This window comes from Leptodactylus fuscus, chromosome 2 (genome assembly GCF_031893055.1).
Source record: "Leptodactylus fuscus isolate aLepFus1 chromosome 2, aLepFus1.hap2, whole genome shotgun sequence".
NCBI classification, from domain to species: domain Eukaryota; kingdom Metazoa; phylum Chordata; class Amphibia; order Anura; family Leptodactylidae; genus Leptodactylus; species Leptodactylus fuscus.
The window spans coordinates 70,341,515-70,353,420 of record NC_134266.1 but is presented as its reverse complement, the minus strand read 5'-3'; the positions used below and the strand labels follow the sequence as shown (position 1 = coordinate 70,353,420).

The 11,906-nt window shown below is 45.5% G+C and overlaps 1 protein-coding gene across 1 annotated transcript in view; it reads left to right on the top strand.

The window, feature by feature from the left end:
- Positions 1 to 150: 150 nt before the first annotated feature.
- Positions 151 to 11,906, top strand: part of DYNLT3 (dynein light chain Tctex-type 3) — a 34,159-nt gene continuing 22,403 nt past the window's right edge. The window contains exons 1-2 of the mRNA XM_075262661.1: positions 151 to 315; positions 6,835 to 6,876. Coding sequence (XP_075118762.1) covers positions 289 to 315; positions 6,835 to 6,876 — 69 coding nt within the window. The 5' untranslated portion in view covers positions 151 to 288. The remainder of the gene's footprint in view (positions 316 to 6,834; positions 6,877 to 11,906) is intronic.

The window sequence follows — 11,906 nt, the reverse complement described above, 5'->3', positions numbered from 1 at the left end:
TTCGTTTCTATACAAATGTTTCCTTATGTAGCCGAGACAGATGTCATGAAGCCGTCTGAGCAGCAGGTGGCAGCAGCAGCAGTAGCAGAGGTCCGCCCTGTAATATTTCTATCATGTCTGTGCGGCTCCTCCTCCATACAATGACAGCAGGACAATAATACAGGAAGCCGGGGCGGGACAGCACAAGCCGGAGACTCCGCCAGAGCCAGTGTGGGATGTAGAGCCGTCTGTGTACACAGCAGAGGCAGCTGAGGACAGGAGACACTGAGCTATAGACACCTGGACAACATGGAAGAGCAGCAGCACAAGGCAGAGGTAATGTACACGGGCTGCCTGGCACAATGGGGGCACTGTCATGGCATCAGTGCAGCTGGAGACATCACATGAGTCCTTCATATGGGAGATCAGTGCTGGCTGTATCAGGCTGTATAGTAGATGCTACAGTCTCCTATAGAGATACTCTATAATGTCCACTCTATGGCTGTGTAGAAGTCAGGCACACTTCTCATGGTAGATCTGGAGACTTTCCTCATCAGACCTCTGAGAATCCTGCAGTAGAAAAGCTTCTCACAATGTCTGATGTCTTGTATATACATAGGAATAGACATTGTATCAGAAAGTAGCAGCAATCATGTAAATACATACAGTGTATAGAAAGTCTATAGGGAGAGCCTGTACATATAGGATCAGGTGAGATAGGATTCAGTGCTGCGATGGGTGGCCGTCTGCAATAATTTGGGAGGGTCATAAGAAGGGGGGGGGGGGGGTAAGTTATCAGGATTGTTACCAGGGTATTAAAAGGCAATGGGAGTATTTATCAAGACTGGTTTTTCATATGTCAGTCTTTATAGAAAGTACACCAAAGTAGGATGCCCAAATTTATGAAGGGCCCCAGATCCTGGCACATCTTCTGGTAGTAGGTGCCAGCCAAATCTCCAGTATGCCATCTACTAGTGGGTATAGATTTGTATTGTATTTTACTCCAAATTACGGCATGAATTATACTAAATCTGAGACGCCCCCTTCACCTCCCATGAAGCACCACATACTTTTATTTTGGCGATTGCTTCTTCTTCTTCTTCCCCATAGTTACGCCTCGAACTCTCTACAACTAATGAATCCAGTGACATCATTTTGGACTGCACATGATTTCTTTCCTTACGTTCTCCATTCAGCCCAGATCTCTGTGAATATGATGTCCACTGCCCCCAATTGTGGGGCTGCAGATATATTAGTGACAGAATTATAGTCACCCCAAAATAAATACAACCAAATAGCATAGAGCAGGTGTGGTCCTGTGCCCCTTTTCAGGCTGAGGCCCAAAGTTGTGGAAATGCAGCTTTTTTTGTTGCAGATTTTGATACAGTTTTTTGAGCCAAAGCAAGGAGTGGCTACAAAAGGATTGGAAATATATAGATATACTTATACTTCTACCTTCTGCTCATACTTTTTATACTTCTACTCCTAGATTTTATGTCAAAAAAGCAAAGCAAAATCTGCAGCAAAGAAGCTGCACAATGTGGAGTCTCTGCCTTAAAGGGATTCTACCCTTAAAACCTCTTTTTTTTCTGGATAAGATATCGGAATAGCCTTTAGAAAGGCTATTCATCTCTTACCTTTAGATGTGATCTCCACCACGCCGTTCCTTAGAAATACCGGTTTTTACCAGTATGCAAATTAGTTCTCTCACAGCGATGGGGGCGGGCCCCAGCACTGAAAATGCGATGAGGGCGTCCCCACTGCAGCTCGAGAACACGATCCTGCGAGGCCTCTATCTTCGGCTGGATCCTCCCCTTCTCTGTCGTCTTCCTCCTGCGTCACCTCTGACGCCTGCGCAGTTGGCTCTGCCAGTGAGACACCAGCAGAGCCGAGTGCAATGGCTGCCAGCCGGCATGCGCAGTCGGCTCTACTAGTGTCTCACTGGCAGAGCCAACTGCGCAGGCGTCGGAGGAAGACGACAGAGAAGGGGAGGATCCAGCCGAAGATAGAGGCGTCACAGAATGGTGTTCTGGAGCAACAGTGGGGACGCCCCCATCGCATTTTCAGCACTGGAGACTGCACCCCATCGCTGCCAGAGAACTAATTTACATAACGGTGAAAAAACCGGTATTTCTAAGGAACGGCGTGGCGGAGATCACATCTAAAGGTAAGAGACGAATAGCCTTTCTAAAGGCTATTCCGACGTCTTATCCACAAAAAAGAGGTTTTAATGGTAGAATCCCTTTAAGGGGATTATCCAGTTTCTAACATCTTATCCTATCCACAGGTCACCGCGGTATTCTTTACTTACCATGAGCCGTGCAGCTGATTGCTTAACAAACTGTAGCGGCGATTGCTGTCCCATTGAAATCTATGCAGCAAATTATATCGTGAACCTGGGTGTTGGACCTCTGCCCTCCTAAGTATAGGTCATCAATGTTAGAAACCGGATAACCCCTTTAATGTTTCCCTGCACAGCAGCGCCTCCCTCTGTGCCCCATTCTCTTGGAATGAAATGCAGGAAAGTTACTCATAGCAACCAATTGGTTGGTTTACATGTCGCTCATGTGAACAGAGCCTAGATGCTCAGACAATGATTTTACTATGTCCAATTGATTGTATAATCCTTACCCAGTGCTCTGCCTCAGATTAGATCCATCACTGTTTATTTTACTCCAAATCTAAGAAATGAGTCAAACTCTCCACAGATATTTTTATGAGGACAATTTTGTTATGTAATTTGGCGTGATGTCTCCGGACAAACAAGTTCACAAGCCCTATTGTAGGAGAAGCCATTCCTTGTGATTCAGAGATGGTTATTAACAAGCTAAAATTTCTTTTTTTTTCCATTAATTATTATTCAGCTAAGCACAGCATAACGTTGTCATTTATATGTACTGTATGGCAGTATCTGTACAAATACGGTAATCTACATAACCACTTTACGGTAATATTGTAAGGCTAAAGCCTGTTGTTGCAGATTTTGCTGCGGTGTTTTTGAGCCGAAGCCAGGAGTGGATTGAAGAAAAGATAGAAATATAAGAGATTCCTATATATTTGGTTTTTGAAATTGCAACATGTCAATTATACATATGGAAACGCTCACGGTTTAACCATACAGTACATATAAATTGTACATATAATTGTAACAGAAAATCAGCAGAGGAAAACTCAGGGAACTTTCTGTCTAAAGTGCTGCGGGAAGAACTGCAATGCGTTGCATCGGGGGGTTTTCCGCAGCTCTTTTTTGCTGCGGAACATCTGGGGGGGCCTTAGCCTAAGGAGGTAAAGACACGAACCTTAACCCTTTAGTGACTGGCCTTAATGACCATTTATTGTGTTTTCTGTCATCACGTGCCAGGACCTATAACTTTTTAATTTTTCTATCAATGTAACTGTATTTTTGCGGGACAGGTTCTAGTCTTTAATAGCCCTATTTCGGGGTAGAGATAGCTCATTGATTAACTTTTATCAACTTTATTAGAAATATAAAAAATCCAGCAATTTTACATTTATTCACTGGGTCGATATGATTAAATTGTTACTAAATTTGTATAGTTATTTTTTAAGCTTTTGCAAAGTAAAAACACTTTTTGTAAAAGTTACATTTTTTTGTATATTTACGCCATGTGTGGCCCGGGCTAAAGGGAGCTTCAGTGAGGAGCGAATGTCCACGTGTGACTTTCATTTCTAGTGGGAAGCTTCAGGGGACTCGCAGTCCTTGGAGCCTGGGCATTAGCAAAGGAAAAGACAGAGGTGTTTTGGTGGTGGAAGAGTGTGGAGGAGCCATATTGTCACCAGTCGTGCACTTGCGATTGCTTTTCTGTACCTGCTACATGATCTTTTATGATTTTCTATTTATGGCGCTGACTGTCCACTAAGTAATTGTATGTGCTGGTACTTCATTATTCATCATTACTATATTACGGTCCAGCTAATGATACTGTAGCCACATAATCTTATAATAAACCTCTTGTCTGCTCCAGGGCTCCAGCGTGACCGTCATATGAACAAGCTTACACATGATAGCTGCCACAGTCTTTTTATTTGAAAGATGCCAAATACATCTGAATACTTACCCAGACCCGCCACAGTACTGTTTCTCATTATATTGGCACATTTTACGTTCTTGCTTTATGATTGCCGAGCCTATTATGCTAGACTCAGCAATACGCACATTTATTTGCTTTCAATACAGGAAACGTATGTGGAATACTTAGCTTTTTTAATTTTCTGTTTAACATATTGAAGTTATTGTGGAGACTAAAAAAATATAAAACATCTTTATTTTATTGTCAAACATTATTCAAAAAGAACTTTAAGGCCGGGGCACTACTTGGCGTAAAAAGCCTCCCAATTGGGAGGCTTTTTTTGGAGGCTGATTTTGAGTCGGATTCAGCGTCAAAATCAGCGCTGTGAGAGAGTGAAGGGTGTAGTCTGGGAAGACAAGTATATTCCAGCCAGGCAGCTAAAGGGTGTTTGGTAAAAACTCACACCAGGGAGGTCAGCTGACTAATCAGGCTCTAATAACAGTCTGAGTGTGAAGACTAGCAGTGTGGCACCACAATGACAGAGTTGAACTGTCCAGACCGGACCTCCAAAGCAGGTACTGTGCCACCCATTGTTGTTATTGCCAAGGTGGGAGTCTAGTAGCCAGTCTCCTGTATAGTCAGGGAAAAGTTTTCTTACGTTTAAGTTAGTTTCTCAGCCAAGAAGGATTTTGTTTTGTTTATCCTGTGGCTTTGTAAAAGCAGTGTATGTGTTACATGTGAATAAAGCCTGAACCTGTGTGCAATCCAGTGTCTGTGTCCCTGTTTCCTGCACTGCATTTACGTGAGCGATTCCCCACAGCGCCAAAATCTCTGTGTGCACTGACCCTTAGCCAGACTACTCTGTGTTAAAGGGGTATTCTAATGACGCTTGTTCACTAACCTGCAGGCTGTTGTGCTCTCTTCACTTCCTGATTTTTTCGGCACATAGATGGGTGGGGTTTCACTTGCACGGGATTGGCTGTAAATGAATTACCACAGTGTGAAGCTGATGTAGCAGTCAGTTTGCATTACATACAGAGGTAATGGACTCCCTATCTCAGCTATTATCAGCCAAATTCAATTAAACCGACTGATAAGAGCTCAGAAATCCCGGAGCTCTCACCTCCCCTATCTGAGAAGCTCCGCTACTTAAAAGACACAAATAGCTCATAGCTGCTCCCAGCCCCTCCCTCCCCCTCTGAGAGAAGGCAGGTACATCACTTGACAAGTGAGCAGATAATCCCAAGGGCCATAGAAACGGAGTGTCAACAATGAAGTGAATAAATTGAGATAGCAGCCAAATAAAGCAGTTTTGATAAAGGAATGCATTTAGGAAAAGTCTTAAATCCACATAAACTAGCAGTATAGATAGGATCCTTGTGATGGGACAACCCCTTTAAGCCCAACCGGTCGAAACAGTTCTGTCTCTGATTCACAAACACAGTTTATTTAGTAACTCTATTGTGATTTGTTTTTCACCCAATATCCTATTTACCTGGACCCTGAAATGCCAGTCACTTTCCTGTAAAAGGGATGCTAGGAAATCCTGGACAATCATTTTCTGTAATATGATAGATAGATAGATAGATAGATAGATAGATAGATAGATAGATAGATAGAGAGATAGATAGTAAATTCTCCTGCTGTTGAATAATTTCTCAGCTAGGAAACTTTAGAGGGGTTTTCCTATCTCAAGGAACATATTCAGACTTGTAGCCTAAGCTTACTGAAGTGTTTTACCCAATACATTGATTTATCTACGGCTGAATTTCTCTCCTGCTGGTTGCCTATGTTACAGTCCTGCTCACAGGTCGAGATGGTGATTCCTGGTTGTCTATATTCTCTGGCTGGGGTCACACAGCGTGCACACAGGGATATTCAGTCACGTTTCCCTGAAAGCTGCCATGGCAATAACCACCTGAAATTGGTTGGTTCTTGCTGTGAAACACTTGCAGGAATTCTTGCAGGTCTCATGAAGCTTTCCACCTTTACATTCCCTCAGTGTGCTCCTATCAATTCATAGTGGGGGCCTTTCTGGGTTGTATTATTTTGATTTTGTCAGGCTTTTCTTGACATCAATTGTGACAGAATTGCCATCAGAGGCTCCGAATAAGAGTAAGTTCACACAGAGTTTTTTGGACTGGAACCTGAGGTGGAGGCATCCAGTGTACCGGCATCCAGTCACACACTCCGCTCCCCTAAATGAATGGGCCTAGTCAGGAGCGAGTGTCTTCAGGCGGAATCGAGAGGCGAATCCACCTGGAAGAATGAGCATCTCGCTTCTTTTTCTGGGAGTCAGAACAAACCGCTCCAGGAAAAAAGAACTGACCGGCTCCCATTGATTTCAATGGGAACCGTCTTTTTGGTCAGGATATTGAGGCAGATACGGCCTCAACATCTTGACCAAAAAAACCAGTGTGAACTTACCCGAACAGTGTGAACACAGCCTGATATTGTTTTTGTGTATTCACATTCTAAGCCCCGATCCACATCTGCGTTCGGGGTTCTGTTTGGGGAGCCCATTTGGGGACCTCCCGAACGGAAAACTATCCGCATAAAAAAGCGGTTACCTAAGGAAACCCAAGCACTTCATAGATTATAATGGGATCCGTGTGGTTTCTGCTCGGTTTCCGCACAAAAAATGCAGAGAGAATAGTGCTTTTCGCATATTTCATTCCGATAGGGGAATGGAATGGCTCGAACGCAGATGTGAACCAGGCCTATATAAGTTGGTCTGTGCATGAGAAACTCTCCACAACATGACAGCTCATTTTTTTGACAAATGAAATAAGCATTTACTTTTTTTTTTTTTTTTTTATTACAGAGCCATTTCAGTGGAGATGAAGCCAGCTGCATTGTAAAAGAGGTAAATCTGTTATGCATGCGTTGCGGATGGATCACTACAATTTGTAAGCATTTTATTTGCCCACCCATACACTAATATACACGCCTTACCATATTATGTTTTCTCTTAAGGTGGTGTGATTATTCATTACATGGGGGCCCACTTCACATGTGGTTTTGCTATTGTACAGGGAGGGGATTGCTGCACATTTTTGTCGTAAACTTTATTAACCTATTGTACTTTCTTTGTTCAGAAAACAAGTTCTAAAATTCTCTCTAGCAACACTCTCAGGCTGAGGCCCCACGTTGCGGAAACACAGCTTTTTTGTTGCAGATTTTGCTGCATTTTTTTGAGCCAAAGCCAAGAATAGATGCAAAAGGATTGGGAATTATATAGGAAGTTCCTATACTTATACCTTCTACTTAATCCACTTCTGACTTTGCCTCAAAAAAACGCAGCAAAATCTGCAACCAAAAAAGCGGCTTTTCCGCAACGTGGGGCTTTAGCCTTATTAAGCATTGCTAGGAAAACCTGTCCCGTATTCACTCCCTCTTTTGTAAGTATATACAGATATAGCAAATGCCAAAGGCAGTGGTATATAGTAGGTAGTATTACAAGGAAATTCTCCATGGGTAAAGGTATACAGATTAGTGCTCCTCCAGAAGGAAGAAAACTGTCTCAAAAAATGTCTCAAATAGAGATGAGCGAGTACTGTTTGGATCAGCCGATCCGAACAGCACGCTCCATAGAAATGAATGGATGCACCTGGTACTTCCGCTTGGACGTAGCCGGCGCGCTTAACCCTCCACGTGCCGGCTACGTCCATTCATTTCTATGCGTGCGTGCTGTTCGGATCGGCTGATCCGAACAGTACTCGCTCATCTCTAGTCCCAAATGTGAAGACTGGGGATAAGGGGAGCAAGGAGTGAATACTATCCTGGGTAGAAGTCTAGCAGATATTTAATCTGTGTTCTCTACTGAGCAGCCTCTTCCTTTTATCTCATCAGTTATACCAGCTGTAAAGGATCCAGAACTACTGTACGTTTTACTTCATGCATAATAGCTTTATCATAGCGTCTGTGTTAATCGTTGCCGTGGATTTCTTTGCACAATATAAGATATTTAATGTTCTTTGTGATCATTACAATTTATACAGCATGTGCATAGTAATAAGCCTAGATCTAGATTTCAGTTCACATGGAAATGTTCTGTATCACAAGGCCGGTGTAGAAATGTACGGTAAGCACAAATTATTTTTGGCTACTAAGCCCTGGGAGGGGGGAAGTATTAACTGTCCAATTGTTTCCTGACCTCTAGGTATTATTTCAATGTCATTGAATTTGTACGTAGAAATGGTCCGGCTCAGACATGATCTGATAGTAGGTGACACAGGAAATCCGTAATCACTGTCATTTATATATATTTACTAGAGATGAGCGAACACTAAAATGTTCGAGGTTCGAAATTCGATTCGAACAGCCGCTCAATGTTCGTGTGTTCGAATGGGTTTCGAACCCCATTATAGTCTATGGGGAACAGATACTCGTTAAGGGGGAAACCCAAATCCGTGTCTGGAGGGTCACCAAGTCCACTATGACACCCCAGGAAATGATGCCAACACCTCTGGAATGACACTGGGACAGCAGGGGAAGCATGTCTGGGGGCATCTAACACACCAAAGACCCTCTATTACCCCAACATCACAGCCTAACAACTACACACTTTACACACTCAATACCACATCTCTGACAGTAGGAAAACACCTTGAAACATGTGTATTTGGCACTTGCAGTGAGGAGAGCTTGTCACCAGCAGTGAATTTGGCCCTTGTAGTAAGTTGAGGTTGGCACCAACATTTGTTTTGAAAATCAGGGTGGATTGAGCCTCTAACCAGCAGAGTTTGGGCAAATTCATGGTGGAGGGAGCCTCTAAACACCCCAGTTTGGGCAAATTCATGGTGGAGGGAGCCTCTAAAAACCCCAGTTTGGACCAATTCATGGTGGAGGGAGCCTCTAACCAGCCCAGTGTGGGCAAATTCATGGTGGAGGGAGCCTCTAAAAAACCCAGTTTGGACCAATTCATGGTGGAGGGAGCCTCTAACCAGCCCAGTTTGGGCAAATTCATGGTGGAGGGAGCCTCTAAAAAACCCAGTTTGGACCAATTCATGGTGGAGGGAGCCTCTAACCAGCCCAGTTTGGGCAAATTCATGGTGGAGGGAGCCTCTAACCAGCCCAGTTTGGACCAATTAATGGTGGAGGGAGCCTCTAACCAGCCCAGTTTGGACCAATTAATGGTGGAGGGAGCCTCTAACCAGCCCAGTTTGGACCAATTAATGGTGGAGGGAGCCTCTAACCAGCCCAGTTTGGACCAATTAATGGTGGAGGGAGCCTCTAACCACCCCAGTTTGGACCAATTCATGGTGGAGGGAGCCTCTAAACAGCCAAGTTTGGACCAATTCATGGTGGAGGGAGCCTCTAAAAACCCCAGTTTGGACCAATTCATGGTGGAGGGAGCCTCTAACCAGCCCAGTTTGGGCAAATTCATGGTGGAGGGAGCCTCTAAACAGCCCAGTTTGGGCAAATTCATGGTGGAGGGAGCCTCTAACCAGCCCAGTTTGGACCAATTAATGGTGGAGGGAGCCGCTAAACAGCCCAGTTTGGGCAAATTCATGGTGGAGGGAGCCTCTAAACAGCCCAGTTTGGACCAATTCATGGTGGAGGGAGCCTCTAAAAAACCCAGTTTGGACCAATTCATGGTGGAGGGAGCCTCTAAACAGCCCAGTTTGGGCAAATTCATGGTGGAGGGAGCCTCTAACCAGCCCAGTTTGGACCAATTAATGGTGGAGGGAGCCTCTAACCAGCCCAGTTTGGACCAATTAATGGTGGAGGGAGCCTCTAACCACCCCAGTTTGGACCAATTCATGGTGGAGGGAGCCTCTAAACAGCCAAGTTTGGACCAATTCATGGTGGAGGGAGACTCTAAAAACCCCAGTTTGGACCAATTCATGGTGGAGGGAGCCTCTAACCAGCCCAGTTTGGACCAATTAATGGTGGAGGGAGCCTCTAACCAGCCCAGTTTGGACCAATTAATGGTGGAGGGAGCCTCTAACCAGCCCAGTTTGGACCAATTAATGGTGGAGGGAGCCTCTAACCACCCCAGTTTGGACCAATTCATGGTGGAGGGAGCCTCTAAACAGCCAAGTTTGGACCAATTCATGGTGGAGGGAGCCTCTAAAAACCCCAGTTTGGACCAATTCATGGTGGAGGGAGCCTCTAACCAGCCCAGTTTGGGCAAATTCATGGTGGAGGGAGCCTCTAAACAGCCCAGTTTGGGCAAATTCATGGTGGAGGGAGCCTCTAACCAGCCCAGTTTGGACCAATTAATGGTGGAGGGAGCCGCTAAACAGCCCAGTTTGGGCAAATTCATGGTGGAGGGAGCCTCTAACCAGCCCAGTTTGGACCAATTCATGGTGGAGGGAGCCTCTAAAAAACCCAGTTTGGACCAATTCATGGTGGAGGGAGCCTCTAAACAGCCCAGTTTGGGCAAATTCATGGTGGAGGGAGCCTCTAACCAGCCCAGTTTGGACCAATTAATGGTGGAGGGAGCCTCTAACCAGCCCAGTTTGGACCAATTAATGGTGGAGGGAGCCTCTAAACAGCCAAGTTTTGGGAAATTCATGGTGGAGGGAGCCTCTAACCAGCCCAGTTTGGACCAATTAATGGTGGAGGGAGCCTCTAAACAGCCCAGTTTGGACCAATTCATGGTGGAGGGAGCCTCTAAACAGCCCAGTTTGGGCAAATTCATGGTGGAGGGAGCCTCTAAAAAACCCAGTTTGGACCAATTCATGGTGTAGGGAGCCTCTAACCAGCCCAGTTTGGGCAAATTCATGGTGGAGGGAGCCTCTAAACAGCCCAGTTTGGGCAAATTCATGGTGGAGGGAGCCTCTAACCAGCCCAGTTTGGACCAATTAATGGTGGAGGGAGCCGCTAAACAGCCCAGTTTGGGCAAATTCATGGTGGAGGGAGCCTCTAAACAGCCCAGTTTGGACCAATTCATGGTGGAGGGAGCCTCTAAAAAACCCAGTTTGGACCAATTCATGGTGGAGGGAGCCTCTAAACAGCCCAGTTTGGGCAAATTCATGGTGGAGGGAGCCTCTAACCAGCCCAGTTTGGACCAATTAATGGTGGAGGGAGCCTCTAAACAGCCAAGTTTTGGGAAATTCATGGTGGAGGGAGCCTCTAACCAGCCCAGTTTGGACCAATTAATGGTGGAGGGAGCCTCTAAACAGCCCAGTTTGGACCAATTCATGGTGGAGGGAGCCTCTAACCAGCCCAGTTTGGGCAAATTCATGGTGGAGGGAGCCTCTAAACAGCCCAGTTTGGGCAAATTCATGGTGGAGGGAGCCTCTAACCAGCCCAGTTTGGACCAATTAATGGTGGAGGGAGCCGCTAAACAGCCCAGTTTGGACCAATTCATGGTGGAGGGAGCCTCTAAAAACCCCAGTTTGGACCAATTCATGGTGGAGGGAGCCTCTAAAAAACCCAGTTTGGACCAATTCATGGTGGAGGGAGCCTCTAACCAGCCCAGTTTGGGCAAATTCATGGTGGAGGGAGCCTCTAACCAGCAGAGTTGTGGGAAAGCAGGGTGGAGGGAGCCTCTAACCAGCAGAGTTGGTGGAAATCAGGGTGGAGGGAGCCTCTAACCAGCAGAGTTGGGGGAAATCATGTTGGAGGGAGCCTAGTATTAGCAGAATTGTGCAACGCTTATGGTGGATGAGTATGAGGATGCGGAGGAATTGGAGAGGTTGAGTACAGACATGGAGTTTCATGTTGGGGTGCTTTACACAGGTGGGCACAAAAATGAAGGCTCTATCCAGTGGTGGTTCATTTTTATCAAAGTGAGCCGGTCGGCACTCTCAGCTGACAGACGGGTGCGCTTGTCAGTGATGATGCCACCGGCTGCACTGAACACCCTCTCAGATAGGACGCTGGCGGCAGGACAGGACAGCACCTCCAAGGCATATAGGGCAAGTTCAAGCCACAGGTCCAACT